General features: G+C 36.0%; 1 protein-coding gene across 1 annotated transcript in view; it reads left to right on the forward strand.

Annotated features, from left to right (window-relative positions):
* The first annotated feature begins 488 nt into the window (after window positions 1–488).
* Window positions 489–24,376, forward strand: part of KIF11 (kinesin family member 11) — a 55,550-nt gene continuing 31,662 nt past the window's right edge. The window contains exons 1-15 of the mRNA XM_082633297.1: window positions 489–816; window positions 4,722–4,854; window positions 5,085–5,182; window positions 5,271–5,349; window positions 6,431–6,616; window positions 6,768–6,892; window positions 9,367–9,457; window positions 10,007–10,249; window positions 11,651–11,746; window positions 15,230–15,318; window positions 19,245–19,332; window positions 20,085–20,273; window positions 20,903–21,110; window positions 22,347–22,519; window positions 24,191–24,316. Coding sequence (XP_082489423.1) covers window positions 740–816; window positions 4,722–4,854; window positions 5,085–5,182; window positions 5,271–5,349; window positions 6,431–6,616; window positions 6,768–6,892; window positions 9,367–9,457; window positions 10,007–10,249; window positions 11,651–11,746; window positions 15,230–15,318; window positions 19,245–19,332; window positions 20,085–20,273; window positions 20,903–21,110; window positions 22,347–22,519; window positions 24,191–24,316 — 2,001 coding nt within the window. The 5' untranslated portion in view covers window positions 489–739. The remainder of the gene's footprint in view (window positions 817–4,721; window positions 4,855–5,084; window positions 5,183–5,270; window positions 5,350–6,430; window positions 6,617–6,767; window positions 6,893–9,366; window positions 9,458–10,006; window positions 10,250–11,650; window positions 11,747–15,229; window positions 15,319–19,244; window positions 19,333–20,084; window positions 20,274–20,902; window positions 21,111–22,346; window positions 22,520–24,190; window positions 24,317–24,376) is intronic.

Genomic DNA, 24,376 nt, shown 5'->3' on the forward strand with positions numbered 1-24,376 from the left:
GTGGTAGCCTTAACACTTCCTAATTATTCTTCAAGACTAGTCTGGACGTTTCCTCCGAGAAAGGGGCTTGCTTTGGACCTCTCTCTTCTGTGCTTCCACAGCACTCTCTTACAATTCTCTAATAACAATTACAATCACGGCCAGCCTTCCTGAGCGCTTCCATGTTCTAGTCTAAGCTATTTACCCGCACCACCTCATTAACTCTCACACAGCTCTCTGAGACGGTTGCTATTATTCCCATTTTGAAGATGAGAAAATTTTGGTTTAGAGACGCGATGTAATTGACCAAATTGAGCAAGTTGAAGTGTGACATTACTAAGTCCGCCGTCTCTCCCACGAGACTACGAGTTCCAGGAGGGCATGGTCGGATCTGCTATTTACTTTCCCGCGGGCCACGCCCCGGGAGCGGAATCTGGCGATGACACCGCATCCCATGGTGCCTTGCGCGCCTGCGCTGCAATTGGCCCGGAGGCTCGGCTCCTTTTTCAAATTGAGGCGCCGAGTCGTTGCTTGGTTTCCTGGGCTTCGGGCGGATACTTGGTTGGTGATTCGAAGGCTCGGGCGGGTGGAGGACAGAGGCAGGGGCCAGTCACAGTCCCTGGTGGAGAGCGATTTCCCCGGCCACGCCAGTACCTGACAGGGGAGGAGGGCACCCGGGTCCGCGCCGGCCGCCGAGCCGCTCCACGCCCCACGGCGCCCGAGTCCGCGACCAGGCCTTGATTTTTCGGCGGGGACCGTCATGGCGTCTCAGCCGAATTCATCTGCGAAGAAGAAAGATGAGAAGGGGAAGAACATCCAAGTGGTGGTGAGATGCAGGTAGGCCGAGCTTGGCAGGAGTCCGAGCCCCGGGCTTTGCTGCAGGGCTCCTTCCTGCGCGGTCCGAGGAGAGGGCTTTTGTTTGCAATTTCTGAAGGGACCAGACCTTCCTGTTTCATAGTTATCTGCGTTCTGTTTGATAAAATGACACCAGGTTGCTGTGAGGAGTAAATTAGTATTTTTTCTTTTTTTTTTCAGAAGAAAGGAATTTATATCTGAGTTTATAGTTTAAACTGCTATTGAGAAGGAGAATTTGGTCGCCGTTCTTTAGTGAAGTGTGTTCTTTTCTAAAAAAACTACTGTCGACAAAGATTTAGGTGTCACTCCTTGCAGTTGGTCCGTTTGGAGATGACTGCACACCTACTTTACAGATGTTTTAACACTTACGTTGGGATTACCATCCTCTCCATCACCTCTAAAAACGTAATCATTCCCCTCTTCTCTTTATTCTAGATGCAGTATTTCCTTAATCCCTACTAAACAAGTAAACATCACTGTATTTAATTTTTAAAAATTAAGTTGTAGAGTGAGTTTATGTTTTTAAGATCAAGGAGAAAACTTAAGTTCTGCTACATTTCCCAGTGGTTTCCATATGACTTCCCAATTTTAAAATGAGCTAGGAGAGGAAGGACATACTTGAACATACTTGAGGCCCTCCACAGTTTACTGGTATTTGTGTGTTTTGTATGTCTGTTTTTGCTGCTGTTGTTTTAAAAACTACCAACTATCAGAAACTTTTCTGTAAATCCAAACGTATTCTAAAATTAAAAGGTTATTTAAAAAGTGTATTAACAAACTTTCTTAGGTTATTGCCTACACAGCTTTGGTGACTTGAGTTGTAGATATCAAAGGTAATAGCTAACTTTCTAAAGTAGGCACCAGAGAAGACATTTGGTGGTAACCTTAAGTCTAGCCAATTACATTCTAGTTGCACTCTAGGGCTTCTGCTAATAGTTACTTGTTTTGAAGATTAGAAAAACAGCCTATATTCAAATGCAAATTTTTAGATGATTTTGATCGTTTAGTAAAGTCAAGTGGTATTACCTTTTCTGTGTGGCTTTATTTTCTTTGATTTCATTTTTATTGTTAGTTACAGAATATGTCAGACCTATAAAAAGTTAATAGAGAACAATGAAACAGACATCTGTGTATCCATCACCCAGATTAGAAACAACAGTCATTACATCTAGAGTCCCAGCGTATCCCTCCGCATCCCTTTTCTCTACCTCAAGAGTTAAACATTATCCTGAACTTCATGTTTATTATCTCCATACATTTCAAGGCTTAACTTAAAAGAGATTTCTTTTACTTTATCACTAATGAAAAGTGCTTAGGTTGTGTCTAATGTTTACAATAACTTTAGTATAAAGAGATGTTTTTCTTTTCAAGTTAGCCTTTTCTTTTTCAAATAGCCTTCCTAATGCAAATATGTCCTTAAACTTTACTAAATAAACAACTTATGAGGCCCTCAGAGGTTGTCAAATCTTTTCTGTAAAGGGCCCAGATAGTAAATATTTTAGGCTTTGCAGGCCATATGTGGTTTCTGTCACATACTCTTCTCTGATTTCCCCCCCCCCTTTTTTTTTTTTTTTAATTTATTAAATTTATTTATTTTTGGCTGCGTTGGGTCTTCACTGCTGAGCCCACAGGCCTTCTCTAGTTGCGGTGAGCGGGGGCTACACTTCATTGCGGTGTGCGGGCTTCTCATTGTGGTGGCTTCTCTTGTTGTGGAGCACGGACTGTAGGTGCGCAGGCTTCAGTAGTTGTGGCTCACGGGCTCAGTAGTTGTGGCTCACGGGCTCCAGAGTGCAGGCTCAGTAGTTGTGGTGCACGGGCTTAGTTGCTCCGTGTCATGTGGAATCTTCCTGGACCAGGGTTCGAACCTGTGTCTCTTGCATTGGGAGGCAGATTCTTAACCACTGCGCCACCAGGGAAGCCTTTTTCCCCCAGTTTTAAACTTTTAATTGGCACAGTTTATTGTAGCCTAAGAGATCAGCAAAATTTGAAGAGAGATGACTTCATTACTTGATTACAATGAATACAGTCTTTATGATGTTCTTTACTTGTACAACAACTATATGAATATTTATGGGATGAATGAATGGATTTAGCAATTCATTCAAAAAGTCCGCTGGACACGACTTTTTTTTTTAAATCCTCAGTCTTTCTCTACCATTTTGGTTGTTTGAGTTTTAATATACCGTATCGAGGCCAACTAAAATTGATGGGTTTGCTAATGTCATCAGCAGAAACCTTGCAATATCTAATTAAAGAAGTCTGGATAGGAAAATAGTTGCTTAGCAACACTCTTTATTGCAGTGCAAACAGTCCCTTAAGCTGCTCTCTGGGAGCTTTGATAACTCTTAGGAATGTGTGATTTGTGTGAATTTCTACTACTCTGCCCTGACAGCTTGAATGATATTCATTTGGTAACTTAATCACACATCCAGGCAAGAGGTTAGACCAATTGGAAAAGCTTTAACCACATGAGAGGAATTCATTCCACTTGATACTTTTGTCCTACCTCAGTACAAGTTGGTTTTGACTTAATTTTTTTGAACTTTTAATAATACTGCATACTGTGACTTATGTGCATTGTGTAGGTTTCAGTACACTTGACAAATGACAGCATGACCAGATATTACTTGGAAGTTACTGAGTTAAATTTCCCAGGATCACAAATTTGGTCTTCTGACCAGTCAAACATGCTAGGTGGTGGGGCATGCCAGAGGACACTGAGGTATCCTTCTTAAAGTAAATAGCAACTAGGTTCGTCTAGTAACGAGGGGAAAGATAATTTCCTATTTGGTGTTTCCTGTCACAGTATGTGATAATGAATGGGAAAAATGAACTCAGGTCAAGAGTACGCCTTTCCCTTTGGCCCAGATGTGCGTTAAGTATATCAGTATCTTATGGATGCTATTCTGTGGACTATGGTTCTTTTTAGCTTTCCCATCATTCCCCTTAGGATGACATTTATTAAGCAGTGTAGTATAACAGATATTTGAGTGCCTACTGTGTGCTAAGCATAGTAGTAGACACTGGGGAAACAATAAATTAAACAGGATTTCTTTCCCTACACTGTGAGGTTGGTACTATTACCAACCTTAATTTTCAAATGAGGAGACAGGCACAGGGGGCCACATTGCCCAAGCAGACTGGATGGAGAGTCCTCACTCTACTGAAATGCCTAAGGAGGCATTTATTATCTTAGATTACTTCACCGGGAGTCTTTCCCGTCACCCATGCCTCTCCCCTATCCCACCCTGTCCCAATTAAGGCCACATTAAACTTTTGCTGTATGTTCCTACCTTTTACGTACCCTTTCTAAACATCACCTCTCTTATAATCACTTGTTTTATGTCACTGTTCCCCACTAGACCTCACAGTGCTGTGAGGACAAACAGTTAATACATGTGAAGCACTTGGAACAGTGAGTACCTGGCACCTAGTAAGCACTCAACGTATTAGTCATTATTTTAATCTGTTTTTTATTTTGTGCCATTTATCCACTGGCAGGTTAATATTTTGAACGCAAATCTGTTATGTTATTTCTACTACATCATAACCTAACTTGACTGGATTCTAAGAACATTGGAAATAGAATTCTAAAAAATAAGTTTGGCATTTTTTACAAGTTAATTCTGTTAGCATCTATTCCAAGAAACTGTCAAAATTGTACATGTCTTTCAAAACTTTTAAAAAAACTAATTTTATTTCTGGGAATTGAAACCCTTGAAATTCTGCTGTCTGCCTTAGCAGTGTCATTTACTCCTCATTTAATCTCTATCACCAACAGTGTAGTTAAAACTTCACATTGTTCTTGCCTGAGGTATTAACAAAAATGTCATCAGTAACCAGATAACTAAGAGTTCTTGAATAACCTTGTGTGTTTCTTTTTACAGACCATTTAATTTGGCAGAGCGGAAAGCTAATGCCCATTCTGTAGTAGAATGTGATCACATACGGAAAGAAGTTAGTGTACGAACTGCAGGATTGGCCGACAAAAGCTCAAGGAAAACATATACTTTTGATATGGTACTTACTTCCTAAAATGCTTCTACTTCTTTATTATTCACTAATGTAAAGTTATCTTAGTACACATATTTTCTGTAGGTTCTAGTGTACAGTTACAAATTTCAGTTAATCCTTTAAGTTGTCAAATGGTTTCTAGTGGGCTGAATAAGTTAATTTATTAAAAACAAAATTATTAAAGTAATTCTGAAGTTTTTTTTTTTTTAAGAAATGCCTTTTTTTTTTTTGGATAGGTTTTTGGAGCATCTACTAAACAAATTGACGTTTATCGAAGTGTCGTTTGTCCAATTCTGGATGAAGTTATTATGGGCTATAACTGCACTATTTTTGCGTGAGTGAAACACTATTTTTCAAATTGATGAAAAGGTTTAGATGCGTGTATTCGTTTTTTTGTTTAACACTTTTGTTAATTTTGACAGATATGGCCAAACTGGCACTGGAAAAACCTTTACAATGGAAGGTGAAAGGTCCCCTAATGAAGAATATACTTGGGAGGAGGTATTTATTGTTTATAACAGACTTCTGTCTCTAAAGTGGCTGAATTATAGCCAAATAAAACTTGGTTGAAGGCCTGTCTTGAAATGGAAAAGATCAGAGTACCCATGTCAAACATGAATTTAGGATAAACTACTACTACAGTAAAATTAAAGTATGTGGTATGGCTTTTGTTTAAGAAACATACATTCTTATTGGGAGAGAGAGGAGCAATACATATGGCACAGTTAAGCGATAAGAGAAGGGTCTGTTTCGGAGAGAACAGTTGGAGCAGACTATTGTGGGAAAGTGGAATGTGAGTAGGGCTTGAAGGGGAAAACCTTGCAGTGCGGGAGTTAGTATCATAAAGTTAGCGTATGGGGGAAGCGGTATGGTACTTTATTAATGATGGCTTTGAGTGTTCAAGAAATTAAGATAGCTGTATTATTGGATATTATAGAAAGCACATAGTACATTTCACAAAGATTTCTATCAAATGTGTTTAAATGAGTTTAATGACTAAGTTAATTTTCCATATTATCAACATTTAGGTAGATCCTTTTTTCTAGTGGTTACATACCTGAGGTATTAACTTACTTTATGCATGGATAATAAAGTTATGGAACTGTAATCATAGGAGATATGGAACAGGATTAAAGCACAGTTTCAGAGAGTCATAACAGTTTTATTAAGGATACTTAGACATTTGAGAAACAACTTTGTTTTATGTCAGAATTAGAGAATATACTGTTAGATGAACCACTTCTGATTAAAATGATGGTGTTATGTACTCATGAGAAAACTTGGAAAGGATTATTGAAATTGGCTTTATAAGTAGCTTGGTTCAATTGGTTTCTGTGTAATGCTCAGGCATAAAGTGGCTGACAGGAATGACAGATTTGTGGAAGGTGTAAGGAAGAATAATTACTATTAAACAGACTGTTGTAAATGGCTTGGCTTCTCCAACAGGTTAGTTTTTGTTTTGTTTTTAAACCTGTTTTGACATACTTATATTTAAATATACTATAAAGGAGGCCCTTGTTATATGTGTTTTAACTATTGCAGTAAATGGCATTCTTTAAAGTCTTTAATGTTACAATTTCAGGATCCTTTGGCTGGTATAATTCCACGTACTCTTCATCAAATTTTTGAGAAACTTACTGATAATGGTACTGAATTTTCAGTCAAAGTGTCACTGTTGGAAATCTATAATGAAGAGCTTTTTGATCTCCTTAATCCATCTTCTGATGTTTCTGAGAGACTACAGATGTTTGATGATCCCCGTAACAAGGTAACTTCAGTCTTTGAGAATGAAATGTCTCCAAACGTTAATGTGTGATACTTTGGGAAGTCTCTCTCTCTCTCTCTCTTTCTCTCTCTCTGTATATATATATGTATATTTTTAAACCAATCTAATGGATTCTTTTTTGATATTTTGTCAGAGGGGAGTGATAATCAAAGGTTTAGAAGAAATTACAGTACACAACAAGGATGAAGTCTATCAAATTTTGGAGAAGGGGGCAGCAAAAAGAACAACTGCAGCAACTTTGATGAATGCCTACTCTAGGTGAGAAAGCCATTGTTTCCCCCACCGCTCCATTTCCTTTTTAAGGAGAATTATGAACTTGGGGAATCAAAGTGGGGTGAGTTAAGGTATGTGAGTCACACGTCTAGATTGTATGCCTTAGTAATTGGCTTGAGATTTATAGGGAGAGCACCGATGTTGGGAGAATGTTGAAAGAAGAACAAAGACAAGTTGAACTTGAGCAGAAGTATTAAGTCTTTTAAAGGAGAAGATTTCTTTTCCCAAATGAAATTATACATGGAAGCCCAGATTAAAATGTGGCTGCTGTAGTTGATTTGGCAGTCGGATGCTCAGAGGCTAACCTCCTCAGCCTTAGGAAGTTTTGCCCTGAGCACTTTTCTGGAGCCTCTCAGTATACTGAGAACACAGTTTGAAAACCCCTGATTTGAGTAAGGATTAGAGGAAGATCAAATGACTTTATATTTTTCCAGCTTTATTAAGGTATAAATGACAAAAATTTTATATATTTAGGTTGTGCAACGTGATTTTTTTTTTTTTTCCGAATGGCTTCATTTTAATGTAGGAAGACAAATGGTCACTAACACTGGCTTTTAAGAGGAGAAAGGGACATATTTGGTAGTACCCCTTATAGGATGCATCCCAAACTCTCCAAATGCAGTTCACCAAGTCAGAGGTGATTTTTTTTCTGCTAGTCTTTGAAGGAAACATCAGAATGTAATTGAAAGAGCTATGGATTAGGAATTAGATATTTGTGTTTAGTTCCAGTTCTGCAGTTAACTAAATATGTTACTTCAGGTAGTTAAACTTATCTGAATATCATTTTCCCTGAGCTACAAAATGACTTTTAGGGCTAACTCTCATTTCTTTGCTCTCTTATAGTTGGACATTTCTATAATATGCTATAACGATTATAATTGCAACTCTGTAAAAATATGTATGCATTTAAAGAAAGAAGAAAAATAGCATAAGATGAAAGTAATTAAGATCATGGAATTATGGGTGCTTTTACAATTTTAATTAAATTTTCCTATAATAGCTTTCCATTTAAAAACTTAAGTTATAAACCAATCATAGAATGAAATTTCCATTTTCATTAAATGATTGGTTTATAACTTTATTTAGAATTTGGAGGAATGAACTTAAGAAAATTTCTTTTCTCTAAATACTTTTCTCTGAAATATAGAATTCCTATTATTCTATAAATCTGAATAATTAAGGATTCCCTTTTTTGTACATAGACTGGAATAAAGATCTCTTCTTATAAATGTATGTGATAAAGAGAAGGAAAATGTAATTCACTTTTCCAAAATCAGAGTTGACTTTTGTGTTTAATTGCATTAATTCCATAATCTTCAGTTAGGAATGGGTAAATTATGGTAGGAAAACATGAGATGCATATTATAATTCACATCTATAGTTTATATTTTTCCATGTGCCCTTCCTCTTTTCTGTTATATAAAATAATTCAAATAATTTTGTAAAAATGATACTTACTGTAAAATTTTCCAAGTAACGTGAAAAGTACAAATGAGGAAATTAAAAATTACCATATGCCAACCATCAATGACATTAACAAACATAATGTCATTTACCAAATGTCATTGATGCAGAAAGGAATGATGTCTTTGTTTGTCTATATGATTTTGATATCGCTCAGATAAAAGTTGAATGTCAATATACAGCATAAGACAGACTTTGGAAAACTTTATAGTCTAGCAGTGATTATCTTGTAGTGTTTTGGTAAACACTGCTGTTTACTAATTTCTGCTGTTCAGTGGAAGGAGCTACCCATCTCTGATGACATTCTCAAAGCAGAGCAATGTACTTTTAGAACAATTGACTTTGAAGGGGAGTAATCAGATGGCTTGCCTGGTGCTGTTTGAATTTATGGTAATGACATATTTCAAGTGGTTCTTTTTTTTATTTTTTTTTATTTTTGGCTGCGTTGGGTCTTAATTGCTGTGCGCGGGCTTTTCTCTAGTTGCGAGGGGGGAGCTACTCTTCGTTGCGGTGCGCGGGGCTTCTCATTGCAGTGGCTTCTCTTGTTGCGGAGCACGGGCTCTAGGCGCGCGGGCTCAGTAGTTGTGGCTCTAGGGCTCTAGAGCGCAGGCTCAGTAGTTGTGGTGCACGGGCTTAGTTGCTCCGCAGCATGTGGGATTTTCCTGGACCAGGGCTCAAACCCGTATCCCCTGCATTGGCAGGCGGATTCTTAACCACTGCGCCACCATGGAAGCCCCTCAAGTGGTTATTATAAATAGAAAGATCGATTGCAAGCCTTCCCTTTTGGGATCTCCCATGTGGGGGGCAGGTACAAGAAAACAAAAACCTAGCATTCTATTCATCCACTGTCTTCCAAAATCTTATTGGTATCTTCTCTGATACTATCTTTTTCTACCCTGGTGGATTTAGATCTTTCTTTGCTGTTTTCAATATTTTATAGAAAGCAAATAATGTTTTGTATTATAATGACTGGGCAACTTGGTCTTGTTTTCTAGTCGTTCCCACTCAGTTTTCTCTGTTACCATACATATGAAAGAAACTACAATTGATGGAGAGGAGCTTGTTAAAATTGGAAAGTTGAACTTGGTAAGCATCAACCTTAATACCACTGTTTCATTCTTTCTTTTTTTTTTCTAGTTTTATTGAGGCATGATTGCCAAATAAAATTAAGTATTTAAAATGTACAGCATGGCAGGATATCCTTTCTCATGGCTGAATAATATTCAAGTGTGTGTGTGTGTATCACATCACATCTTCTTTATCTGTTCATTCATCAATGGGTACTTAGGCTGTTTCATACCTTGGTTATTGTGAATAATGCAATGAATGTGGGAGTGCAGATACTTCTTTGAGATAGTGATTTCATTTCCTTTGGATACATACCCAGAAGTGGGATTGCTAGGTCAGATGGTAGTTTTATTCCAATGTTTCATTCTTTATCACCTCATAAAGCAGCTTGAAGGTTTGTATTTATAGACAATATTTTTGTAGTCACTGGGTTATTAGGTTTGTAGGGGATTGTTAATTATAGAAAAATTACTGGCTATTTAATATATTTATGTACAATACAAGAATGAAAGTCTTCTATTCCAAATCCAATAGACTGAGAACTTACTTTTATTTTTAAAATTTAAGGTTGATCTTGCAGGAAGTGAAAACATTGGACGTTCTGGAGCAGTTGACAAGAGAGCTCGGGAAGCTGGAAATATCAATCAATCCCTGTTGACTTTGGGAAGGGTTATTACTGCTCTTGTAGAAAGAACACCTCATGTTCCTTATCGAGAATCTAAACTAACTAGAATCCTCCAGGACTCTCTTGGGGGACGTACAAGAACATCTATAATTGCAACAATTTCTCCTGCATCTCTCAATCTTGAGGTAAGCTCTTTGAAAGGTATCCGGAAGTACAGTAGCTATAATTCTTATTTAATATCACATATTTTTTAAGTTCATCAATTGGCTTCATTCATTCTATACTACAGTAAAAAGAATCTGGACATTGCATGTGGACATGTAGAGGAGGACAACACTGGAAAAATTGTCTTTCTCCTTTCTGGCAGTTTTTAATCTTAAAAAACTACTTACTGGGACTTCCTGGGCATGGTGGTTAAGAATCCGCCTGCCAATGCAGGGGACATGGGTTTGAGCCCTGGTCTGGGAAGATCCCACATGTCACGGAGCAACTAAGCCTATGCGCCACAACTACTGAGCCTGTGCTCTACAGCCTGTGAGCCACAGCTACTGAGCCTGCGTGCCACAACTAATGAAGCCTGCGCACCTAGAGCCCGTGCCCTGCAACAAGGGAAGCCACCGCAATGAGAAGCTCACACACTGCAACGAAGAGTAACCCCCGCTCGCCGCAACTAGAGAAAGCCCGCATGTGGCAACGAAGACCCAATGCAGCCAAATATTAAAAATAAATAAATAAATAAATAGTTACTTAAGGGTGGTGGTGGGATGAATTGGGAGATTGGGATTGGCATATATACACTACTGTGTATAAAATAGATAACTAATGAGAACCTACTGTATAGCGCAGGGAACTCTACTCAGTGCTCTCTGGTGACCTAAATGGGAAGGAAATCCAAAAAAGAGGGGATATATGTATACATATAGCTGATTCACTTTGCTGTACAGCAGAAACTGACACAACTTTGTAAAGCAGTTATACCCCAATTAAAAAAAATAAACTAGTTACTTAATTGCATTTTTCCACACAGTCTTCAAAGAAAATTGCTGTGGTCATTAGCAGTGGATGGTCTAATTGAGGACTTAGAAGTGGGTTAAGTGAATGCTACTGTTTTAGAGGCTGCTTAGAGAGCACTGAAGATGGGGTTGGATGTGTGGGAACAGGTAGGAAAACCAAGAGAAACAACAAAGATGGTAAAATCTTTTATTGGGTTATGTGCTTTAAATGGAATTAGGAAAAGCTTTTATAAGGTCTCTAACTCCCCTTTCATTTAAAAAATATCTTTATTGGGATATAATTCACATACCATAAAATTCACCCATTAAAAGTATATAATTCAGTGATTTTACTATATTCACAGAGCTGTGCAACTATCACCAAAATCTAAGCCTAAACATTTTTTTAAATTCATTAATTAATTTTATTTATTTAGTTTTGGCTGCGTTGGGTCTTCGTTGCTGCACGCAGGCTTTCTCTAGTTGCGGTGAGCCGGGACTCCTCTTTGTTGTGGTGCGTGGGCTTCTCATTGCAGTGGCTTCTCTTGTTGAAAATTAGTATTTTCAGTAATTGGCCTTTTCTTTTCATCACAGGAAACTCTGAGTACATTGGAATATGCTCACAGAGCAAAGAACATACTCAATAAGCCTGAAGTTAACCAGAAACTCACCAAAAAAGCTCTGATTAAGGTATTTGTGAATTTTTGTGGAGTAATGTAATCTTGTTTGACAAATGTGGAAATGAGCTGAAATAGATAATTGTTAAAAAAAATTTATTAAATTGCCTGTGGTAAGGCTTTTCATCTAATGATTTGAACTAAATACCCTATGTGTTAAAATGTTTTTTCTAATGCTAATATGTTGACTTTACCAGCTCTATCAAGTCAGCAAAATTTAAGTATATAATGGTGCTTCAAGGAAGTTTTAATTAGCAGTTCCCTAATGAATAATGATATTGAGCATCTTTTCACATGTTTATTATCCATCTGTATATCTTTTATGTGAAATGTCTACTAAATCCTTTGCCCAATTTTTAATTGGGTTGTCTTTTTATTAAGTTGTAAAGAGTTGTTCATATCTTCTTGGTAAAGCCCTTTATGAGATTATTTGTAAATATTTCCTCGCAGTCTGGCTTGTCTTTTCCTTTTCTTGGTAATGGTTTTCTTTTTTTTTTTAATTGAAGATTTTATTGAGGTAACTGTAGATTCACATGCAGTTGAAAGAAATAATACAGAGAGAGCCTTTGTACCTTTTATCAAACAATATAGTAAAAAATCACCACAGGGATATTGACATTAATAACAACTCACTGATCTTATTCCCCAATTTTCCTTGTATTCACGTGTGTGTGTTTAGTTAATGCTATACAGTTTTGTCACATGTGTAGGTTCATGGAGCCACTACCACAGTCAAGATACTGAACAGTTCCATCACAATAAGGATTCTTCATTGCCCTTTTATAATCTTTTCCTTCCCACTTTCACCTCCCCTCCCTAATCTCTGCTATCTACTATCTGTACTCTATTTCTAAACCTTTGCCATTTCAAAAGTGTTATTGAATGGAATCATATAGTATGCAAACTTTTGGGATTGCCTTTTTTTCACTCAGCATAATTCCCTGGAGGTTCACCTGACTTGTGCATATCAATAGATTTTCCTTTTTAGTGCTGAGGAATATTCCATGGTATGTGTATACCATACATACGGTTTGTTGTCAGATTCACCTGTTGAAAGACATAAGGGCTGATTTCCATTTTTCACAATTATAAATAAAACTGCGTTGATCATTTGTTTACAGTAATTTGTGTACACATAAATTTTCATTTTTCTGGGATGATTGCCCAAGGGTATAATTGTTGTGTTCTATGGTAATTGAATGATAAGTTTTTAAGGAACTGCCAAGCTGTTTTCCAGAGCGGCTATACCATTTTACATTCCCACTAGCAATGTATGAGTCATCTAGTTTCTCCACATCCTTACCAGCATTTGGTGTTGTAACTATTTTTTATTTTAATCATTCTGATGAGTATGATAGGTAATAAATAATATCTCACTGTGGTTTTAACTTACATTTCTGTACTGGCTAATGATGTTGAACGTCTTTTCATGTCCTTATTTGCTGTTTGTTACCCTCTTTGGTGAAATGTCTGTTCATGTTTTTAGGCCCATTTTCTAATTGGATTATTTGTTGTTGTGGTGGTGGTTTGAAAGTTTTTAATATATTCTACATACTAGTCCTTTGTCACAAACGTGGTTTGCAGTTATTATCCCCCAGGCTGTACTTGTCTTCTCATCCTCTTCTTATGGGCTTTTGCAGAGCAAGTGTTTATAATTTCGATGTGGTCTAATTTGTCAGTTATTTTCTTTTATGCATTGTGTTTTTGGTGTCAGTTGCAAGAACTCTTTGCCTACCTCTAGATCCTGAAGATTTTTTCCTTTTTTTTTTTTTTAAATGAAGGTTTTGTATTTCTACATCTCACATTTAATTTCATGATCCATTTTGAGTTGATTTCTGTATAAGGCGTAAGACTTAGATCAAGGTACATTTTTTTCACCTATGGGGTGCCTGGATGGCTTTAGCATTCTTTGTTGAAAAAGCTATGTTTTCTCCATTAAACTGATTTTGCACCATTGTGAAAAATCAGTTGGGTATATTTGTGTGGGCATATGTCTGGGCTTTCTATTCTGTTCCATTGATTTATGTCTGTCCCTCCACTAATATACAGTTTTAATTACCGTAGCTTTTTAAAAAAAATTTTTATTGGAGTATAGTTGATTTACAATGTTGTGTTAATTTCAGTTGTACAGCAGTGTAATACCTCTTGGAATCAGGTAGACAGTTTAAAGGAAGTTTATTTGAGAAAACCTCTTTTTTCATAAAGAGCCTCAAAATTGTCAGGACCTGAGAAAAACTACAGTGATTTTATATTCATTGTTTTTAAAATGCCAGGCTCTTTTATAAGCATTAATTTTATTTAGACACTTGAATTTTTGAACCCTAATGTTATTATTAAATCTAGAATATTTAACAGTAATTCTTTAAGATGATAAAATATTTGGTCATTTTAAAAATTTCAATTGTTTCAGTGTATATTTTTAATAGTTTGTTTTAGGATCCAATTAAGGTTTACCCTTTGCAACTTTTGGATCTATCTTTAGGTTTGAATACATTGGTCTTCTTCCATCTACTTTCCCTCATATAATGTATTTGTGGAAGTATCTGTATTATTGTCCTGTAGAAGTTTCCTGTACTATCTTGACATGTTCTAATCTTCATATTTTCTATAAATTGGTAGTTGGATTTTGAGGCTTGATAGATTCAGGTTTTATTTATTTATATATTTTTGGCCACACTAGTTCATAGGTGGTGGTATGTCCTCCCACTAGGAAGCACAGAATGTGGTTCTTTCTCTTTTTGAGGGGAATTGATTATATTCAAGTGACTTGATCCCTTAGTTCTTTAACGATCACAAAATGATAATTTCCTAATTCAATTATTCTTTCTTAGTTGATTGCTGGACTACCTCTATAAAGAGGAACTTTCCCTCAGCTACCCAAGGGTATAATTCTTATAGGAAAGGCAGGACAAATGCTTGATTCATTTCCTTTGACAGTTTTGAGAGTAACGAGTTGGTTTCCCAGCTTTCTCAATATCATTATAAACTCATGGACTTAAAATATTTGTGCTTACCAATTGTAGTTAATATCCTCACTGATGTTCAAACTGTCCCGTCTTTGGTCAGTGGGTACCTCTTAAGTGGGTTTTTGAGTCCTTTTCACTAGCCTAGGCTTCTTTGGCTTTCTTCCTATTTTGTTTGACAAGATGTTGTAGGTTCATCCTGAATGTTTTTTGCCCCAGTCCTAGAATCAGACACTTCTCTAAGAAATCCTGGTTCCTTTTAATGTGAGATGCTGTTTAGAGACCAACCTGGGTACTGGAGGTTGTGTTTTTTCTTCAGAAGCCTGTATTTTTATAATGAGTGCATTTAAAGGAGTTTTGGAAGCTGTTGAAACACTTTATTCTAAACAGATTAATATTGAATGAAAAGTATGGTTATGACTTTTTATACATTTTTATGCTTTAAAAAACATAGGAGGGCTAACTTTGTTTTATTTATTGCATATCCTCCCCAAACTGAAGTGCTAAATTGATATGACATTCTTCTTACATAGGAGTATACAGAAGAGATAGAGCGTCTGAAACGAGATCTTGCTGCAGCCCGTGAAAAAAATGGAGTGTACATTTCTGAAGAAAATTTCAGGTAAGCCCTTGGCTATGGGAATTAATTTCTAAGAGTAAGCACTTTCTGGTAATAGGCTGTTGAAGTGCCTCCTATAGATGCTTCTTTTCATTTTGACATTAACAAGTAGTTATGAAACAGTTTAAAACTCTTTTTATGTAACTTTATTTGTAGATAATGATAGATTCATATGAAGTTGTAAGAAGAGTACAGAGGTCCCATGTATTTTTCACCCAGTTTCCCACATCTTAAGTAACTGTACAGTATCAAAACTGGGAAACTGACACTAGTACAGTGTGTGTGTATAATTCTACCTCATTTTATCACATTTGTAGATTTGCTATAGTTCTACAGTTAAGATGCAGATTTATCCTATCATTACAAACATCTTGCTCTTGCTACCCCTCTATAGTCATATTCATTAACCCTTCTTCCCCAATGATTCCTAACCCCTGGCAACCACTAATCTGTTCACTTTTTAAAAAAATATTTATTTATTTATTTATTTGGCTGCGTCGGGTCTTCGTTGCGGCACGCAGGATCTTAGTTGCAGCACATGGGCTTCTCTCTAGTTGTGGCACGCAGGCTCAGTAGTTGTGGCATGCAGGCTTAGTTGCCCTGCAGCATGTGGGATCTTAGTTCCCCAACCAGGGCTCGAACCCGTGTCCCCTGCATTGGAAGGCAGATTCTTAACCGCTGGACCACCAGGGAAGGCTCTCTGTTCACTTTTTAACCCTGGAGTAGTTTGTTTCAAGGAAAGCTTCTACTGAAGCTTTATGTAGAAACAACAATAATAACAGAGGCAGAAGACAAGTGGGATGCTAAGGATTATAACTTGAAAATTCCTGAATGCGTTTATCCTTGAAGATACTAAGGAGGGTGACTTTCACAGGGCATTTTTGATAATAACCAAAAGCATTTTAATATAACCTTTTACTCTTTTATAGATGTTACATTACATGATCATTCTAATGGTATATAAATTATTTAATAAACTCATTTTTTCCATTTATTTTCAATTACCATAATGTGCTATATCCTCCTGATTGTTGCTCATATGTTAGTTTTAGAAATGCTCAAATTTATATTGTGTATTGTAGGGTATTAAACAATAATTCTCCTTTTATTCTTCCTATGTGACTTTAGTTTTGTTTGTTCCTTTCATGGCCCATACTCAGTTGGCAAAAACATTTTTACAAAAATCTTTTGTAAGTTTGCACTTAATTCTTAAACTTGATATTTTAAAATGTTTTCTTTTTTCTGTTTCTCTGGTTTTCAGATATACTCCTCTACCATACACACTAGTGCTGCATTATTTTTTTTCAAGTGTTCACTTTACAGGTGCCCCTATTTCTATCATTTTAATATTTTTTATATGTTATATCTTATTCAATAAAAACATTTTATATTTTAAGTTTGGTATCAGAATGCTAGAAAACCCAACTTAAACTGACTTAAAACAGCAAGGATATTTAGTCCAGTAACTCAAGGATCCTGTTTCCTGTCCTGAGTGGTAACTTTCTTCTAGGGCTAGCCGTTTCCAGGGAAGATGGTCAGCAGCAGAACAGCTACCTTCTGTCGTTCATGTCTCATGTGGATGAGAGGCTGCCTGTCCTTTAACCATCAAAACTGGCCAGGGGAACATCACTTGTTGATTAGTTTAGTCCTCAGTTATGTCCTTGTATGAACCAATACAAAGGCAAAGGAGTTGAATTTCTCTGATTGTCTTGAGCCAGTCAGGCTTATTCCCTGGATTTAGGGATGGATTTAGCGCCCCCCCACCCCCACCCCGCCATACAGGTTGGCTGCTGTACAGTCAGGGAAGAGTAATTTCCCAGAGGAAATCTGGGTGCTGGAAATAGGTGCTTAGTAGGCAACCATTGGATATCTACAAGTGGTTTTGTCCCTTGATTTGCTAATATGGTATCTTCTGCTGTTAATAGTTAAACATTGGACACTGCAGACTAATTTTCTTATCTTCTGTTCATCTCTTTGATGTAGTTTACATTAAGAAATAACTTTAGTTTGTCCATCACATTATTTTAAGGACAGTGTTTACTCATAATAGGCATGAGGCATGATCTGAAATAAAGTTAATTCTGAAAAAGCTCTTAGAATTATTATACCATAAGTCAGAGAAGGATCACAAAAGCGGCAGCCAACGTTTAAACATTTATCCCAAGTTTAATAGACCTTTTAAAACTATATCAAAATTATATCATTCCCTCCAGCCTCTGCCTACTCCAGCTGGCCTGCCATAGCCAGCCAGCACACGCTGTCTGCACAGGGGATGTGTCTATACAAGGCCATCCATGCCTTTAAGCCTGGGAGAGGTAGTATACTAATTTGAAAAGATATATGTTCCCATATGTTCATTGCAGCACCATTTTTAATAGTTAAGATGTGGAATCAACCTAAGTGTCCATTGACAGATGAATAAAGAAGATGTGATACATAAATAATGAAATACTACACAGCCATGAAAAAGAATGAAATCTTGCCATTAATGACACCATGGATAGATCTAGAGGGTATTATGCTAAGTGAAATGAGTCAGATAAAAACAAATTTATGATTTCACTTATATGTCGAATCTAAAAAACCAAACAAATGAACAAACATAATAAAACAGAAACAGACTCATAGATACAGAGGACAAATTGGTGGTTCCCAGTGAGGAAGGTGGTGAGGGAGTGGGCAAAAGAGGTGAAGGGGATTAAGGGGTACAAAATTCCAGTTATATAAGTCAGTCACAGGGATGTAATGTAAAGCATAGGGAATATAGTCAACAATATTGTAATAACTTTATATGATGACAGATGGTAACTAGACTTATTGTGGTGACCATTTTGTGATGTATAAAAATATCAAATCACTATGTTGTACACCTGAAACTAATATAATATTATAAGTCAATTATACTTCAATTAAAAATTATTTATCAAAACTATGTCATTCATTAAATAACAATGTTGCATCCCTCTTGTATATTCAGTATAGGAAAAGCATTTCAAATATCCCATTCTACTTTAAAGAGCTATTTCCAATAAAGAACTAATATAGTTATCAAAAGACTGTTAGAATTAACTCTCTTCTTATATTTCAGTTCTGTCTTTTCCTTTAATTAACAATATCTCTAGCTAATAATTTGAGGAAATCTACATTCTTAAAATTCTTTGCCATTTAAGCACAGTGTGGAATAGAAAATGATTGGTAGTTATGAGGGAACTAGAAGAAGGCAAAAGATAGCACTGACTTCTGAAACTTGCTAATGCTCAAAAAATCAGAGAGCCCCATTAAAGCAGACCAGATCTGGTCCAAAATGTCAGTAGTGCTAAGGCTGAGGAACTGTGCTTTAGAGAATAATCGTTTATCTCATGAGGACTTTTGCGGTGGTGTGACAGTGATATGTGTGTTGGGGTGTGTATTGGGGTACGGGTGCTGGGGGCAGGGGAGTGTAATTGCTCTATATACATACTTTAGTTTCCCAGGTTTTCACCCCTTATCTCACCCCTTCCTCCTGTGACACCTGATGCCTTCACATCACAAGCCTCTCCTGGATTCTCTGTGTCTTGTTTATACTTCATACTCCTGATTCCTGATAGACACCTAGCTGTATGTCCCACCTCTACTTTTTTAATGTGGGTTATAATCTTCTGTCATCTTTGTAGCTTCTCAAATTATATATACACACATGATTTTTCCCCCTCATAGGTAGGGATTCTCAGTTTCAAAATGGAGAAAACAAGAAAGCCTATTTATAAACCAAGGACAAAGAATACATTTGTTTTCTGCACTTAGTATCTATCGCTTGACACTTAGGCACATTGTCATGATAGTGATAAATGGTAGAGATTATATGTAACTGCCTCAATTGTGTTAGAATAAATTTTATAAGAATTAGGAAAAAATATTAACTGTCAAACTCCTTTTAAATTTTATTTTAGAGCCATGAGTGGAAAACTAACTGTTCAAGAAGAACAAATTGTAGAATTGCTTGAAAAAATTGCTGCTGTTGAGGAAGAACTAAGTAGGGTAAGCATTCAAAACTGTATTGAATGTCATGCAAAAAGCAAGTATTAAAAGACAATTTCAGAAGGTGAGGGACCTGATATTTTTTCTTTAAGATTTTTTTTTCTTGCTGACCTTTAAACTAAAAGTAAGTTGTATCACAATTTTTTTACTATCATCAATGATAATGAAGAAGCTGACTATTTTGACACTTATATTAATGCAACATTTTAAGAAATTAACTGAATTGTACAATTTAATGTTAAAGCTAAATAGTGAATGCTGAGACATTTTCATCAACATGTTTATCAGCTGAGGAAATGCAGATGTTGGGAGAAACCAGATGTTAAATAACTAAGGTAGAAAGACCTGACCCTTCAGTGTCACCCTCACACTGGCAGTGTTGGAAGGAATTTGAAGAATTAACACCACTCTATTATACCTATTACGTGTTTTTTGTCTGTTTGTTTGTTGCATGGCTTGTGCGATCTTAGTTCCCTAACCAGGGATCAAACCTGTGCCCCCTGCACTGGAAGCGCAGAGTCCTAACCCTGGACTGCCAGGGAACTACCCTGTTACTTGTTTTTAATGAATTTATAGGAAGAAACTAGATGCGATATAAAATGTTCTAACCTACCTGGTAACTTGTTACAACTTTTACATGGAAATAATTTGTTTGGTTCTTCTAATATTATATTGTAAACTAGCCAGGTATCTCAAAAACCAGTTCAGCATTTTTTAATTCTTAAAAAAAATGTTTAATGTGTTATATATAGGTTACAGAATTGTTTATGGATAACAAAAATGAACTTGACCAGTATAAATCTGACCTGCAAAATAAGACACAGGAACTTGAAACCACTCAAAGACATTTACAAGAAACTAAATTACAGCTTGTTGAAGAAGAATATTTCACGTCAGCTTTGGAAAATACTGAGGAGAAACTTCATGATACTGCCAGCAGGGTTTGTCCTTTGTTTTAATTTGTACTTGCATTAAAGAAAGTAAAGAATGGGTAGAAGTAACTCTTAGCTGAAGCGTTAATTGTGAAATTCTATTTATTCACCCCAAATGATATTCCATCCATTTAAGAAACATTATTTTACTCTTTCGTCTAAATTTTCTTCACTAGAGATGTTAATTTAAGAAAAAACTATTCCTAAAGTTTTGAAAATAGAACATGACTTTAATATACTTTTTGGATGTTTAGAATAATGGTGTTGTAATGCTTTACCTGTGGTCATGGTTGAGATTAATCAGTTTTCAAGAATTTAGTATCTTCTAATGAGTATTCAATTTTTTATTAGGTGTACTTTTTCTAGGAATTAGTAACACATAATGGGGAAAAAAATTTGTAAGGGAGCATAATTACTAAAATAGATTGGCAAAATCAGTTTTCCTTGTCTAGATGGCTAGGGGAGGGGAAATAAACATTCTTGGATAAATTAGCATAAGTTTAAATTTTTCTTCTGATACAATATATAAAATTTACTAGTTCTTATCAGGAGAAATCCTTATGAAGCACAGATATTTTCATTAGACTGCTTTTGTCATATCCATCTTATCAACACTTATTTTTAAAAATCATATATAGTTGCTTAACACAGTTGAAGAAGCTACAAAAGATGTATCTGGTCTCCATTCTAAACTGGATCGTAAGAAGGCAGTTGATCAGCACAATGCAGAAGCTCAGGATATTTTTGGCAAAAACCTGAATAGTCTGTTTAATAGTATGGAAGAATTAATTAAGGATGGCAGCACAAAACAAAAGGCCATGCTAGAAGTTCATAAAACCTTGTTTGGTAAGTTCAGGCATTTCTAATTCTAATCTTTGTGTGTTTAGTGTGAGACTAATTTCAAAACTGATAATTAAATAACATAAAGACTCAGGTGACAGTGTCGGTAGTCCCCTCCAATGCACACACTATCTATTCAGACTAGGGATTAATGCCTTTGAATTAAAACAAATGTTAGTTGAGTTTTTTCTATAAAACTCATATTACATACCTTGTTACAGATCTTGGGTTTCCTTATTGAAATTTTCTGCGCATAAACATTCTCTAACTTTTTTTTCCTTTGAGAATGTGTATTTTGAACGTTTGCTATATTGTCAGAATATGTGGGTATTATTTTTAACCATAACCATTGTTGTTATCTCCATTTAGGAAAGTAAGTATCCATTCGTTTATTATTATTATTATTTTAAATTTATGTATGTATGTATGTATGTATATATGGCTGTGTTGGGTCTTCATTGCTGCGTGCGGGCTTTCTCTAGTTGTGGCAAGCCGGGGCTACTCTTCATTGCCGTGTGTGGGCTTCTCGTTGTGGTGGCTTTTCTTATTGTGGAGCGTGGGCTCTAGGCTCCTGGGCTTCCGTAGTTGTGGCACACGGGCTCAGTAGTTGTGGCTCGCGGGCTCTAGAGCACAGGCTCAGTAGTTGTGGTGCACAGGCTGAGTTGCTCCCTGGCATGTGGGATCTTCCCGGACAAGGGCTCGAACCTGTGTCCCCTGCGTTGGCAGGCGGATTCTTAACCACTGCGCCACCAGGGAAGTCCCCCATTTGTTTATTATTAAAGTATTGTCTTCACTATAGAAAAGTTGGAAGACGCAGAAATGTAAAAAATTTTAAAAATCACCTAGAGTCTAGTCACTCTAAGCTAACCACTAAAAATTTTGTTTATTGATTTCTAGTTTCTCTTCTTTAACCTCTTTTATCTACAGTAATACTGTGTATTACCTTCAGTTAGAGATTAGTTTTTAGAATATTCTAACTCTTGATTTACACTGAGTTACAGTTTTGGGTCTGATACATCTACAGATGTGCCAAGTGCTTACTGAGTACTGCAGGAACGTATTTAATTTATATTTACAATAATTCCATGCTTATGTAATGATCCAATTATTTTAAGCTTATTTGTTATTACAAATTTCCACAACAAGGATAGAATTTTGCCAACCTCTTTGAAGGTTGTGGTTGTATTTAAATATATTTATTGCCAAGTTTAAATCTTCTTTTTCTTTTTCTTTTTGGTATAGGTAACCTGCTGTCTTCCAGTGTCTCTGCATTAGACACGATTACTACAACAGCACTTGGATCTCTCACATCTATTCCAGAAAATGTGTCTACACTTGTTTCTCAGATTTCTAATGTGATATTAAAAGAACAATCATTAGCAGCAGAAAGTAAAACTGTACTTCAGAAATTGATTGTTAGTAAATCTCTTATTTTTAAAGGGTTACATTTGATAAGTCTTCAAAAACAATGTTAACTGCTATTCTTTCATCTTAAGCTTTATTAGACACAATGGTAAACATATCACTTTAAGAGAGTAGGTTTATATTTTTAAAGGCAAATCTCTTCACTGTTCTTTCTCCCAGAAAGATTAATTTCCAAACACATATATACAACTTTTGAAACTTTTTTCACTTACATCCTATAACATAAAGAGTAGGAGTTAGTAAGCCTTTTAATAACTAGAAAGAGTAGGTTTAGCTCCACATGAATTCAAGGGACCCATGTCTTGTTAGCTGGCTCAGAAATTGGTCATTCTTTTCCTCAAGGGTCCTGGAATAGTCATGCTAATGTTACACTGACCCAACCAGGAGATATTAGGTAGTTAATTTTAAAACTACAGAAATACAGAAAAATTTGCAAGAAAAATGACTTACAGAATTTGGAGAACGTATATAATAATTTGTGGGGTCAGATATGTGTGATAAAGCCCTTCTGGCCTTTAACTGTGAGGCTGTTTTTCATAATTCTATAGAAGCCAGCCATCTAATTACACAATGTTGTTTACCTTTTCCATACTTGATTTGTATATACCCTTTATTTTGTAATTGTATCATTTGTCTAGGAAGTTCTTGGTCATCTCACTTTTTTTTCTTTGTACAGGATCTCTGCCTCCCTTTTTGAGTTTAACAATATTTGTTGAACATTTTCCAAGTGAATACTGCAAATGTTCACTGACACTGCCTAAATTCAGTGCTGTATGACATTATTTGGTAGATTTCTTCAGTCACCCAAATTTAACAAAGTTAAAAGATACTCTGTTGGTACTAACTTTTTGGAAATTGATTCATTTGCTAAATGGTAGTCTGTATTGATGTCTTCCTATCAAGCTATAAGGCAAGCTTGAGTCTGAAGAGATGATTGCTGCTCCCACAGAATGAGTTGAAATTAGTATGCTCACTCTTCTTTCAAAAGAAAACCAGTACCCTTTTAAGTATTTACTAATTATTTCTGTTATAGTTCCTCATGCTTGCCCTAGTAAAAGGAGCTTGGTTCAGAATTTTTTCTTCTTTTTATAAAAATTCCCAGTCTACAGTACTTTCTCAACTTTTCTATGTAACTTGACAAGAACAAGAACCTTGACAAGTTCTTCTGATACAATAGGATATAAGTCGCCAGGTCTTCAAATTTAAATACCTCCAGCCCAAAGCGTACTTTTGAAGACTATTTGGTTTCAGCCTTTTTGACTTAGTAATCTAAACTTGTTTGAAATTTATTTCGTTAAAATATAGTTGTAGGTGTTTTTTTTTCTTCCTTTGTTTGCAATGCTGAAATCTTATCAAATGACTGTCATTTTCCCTTCATCTAAATTCTTCTGACTTCTGTTGCAGTAGACTTTAAAAATCTATTGTACATCAAGCGACCATTTTCATAATTACTGTATGCAGGATTAAGTGATTTATGATGAATATAAACTCAAGTAATAAATAGGCTCTGTAGGGTATACAGAATAGAGAATGGATACTTAGGATTTTAATATGCATGTGTTTAGTTAACACAGTATTTAAGATATTATCATTTAACCAGCCAGATTTATGGAAGTGAAAATATTCTTTTTAAAGAGTTGTTTGTTTATTTTCAAAACCAGAATGTACTTAAGAGTGACCTCCTCAGTTCACTGGAAACAGTTTTATCCCCCGCTGTGGTATCTATACTGGAAATCAATAGTCAACTAAAGCATATTTTCAAGACTTCATTGATACTGGCTAATAAGGTAACAAATATTCTTATTATCTCAAATTGTTGTTTAAGAAAGAAACTCTATCTGTGGCCA

This window comes from Mesoplodon mirus (assembly GCF_964341445.2).
Source record: "Mesoplodon mirus genome assembly, chromosome: 2".
Classification (NCBI taxonomy): domain Eukaryota; kingdom Metazoa; phylum Chordata; class Mammalia; order Artiodactyla; family Ziphiidae; genus Mesoplodon; species Mesoplodon mirus.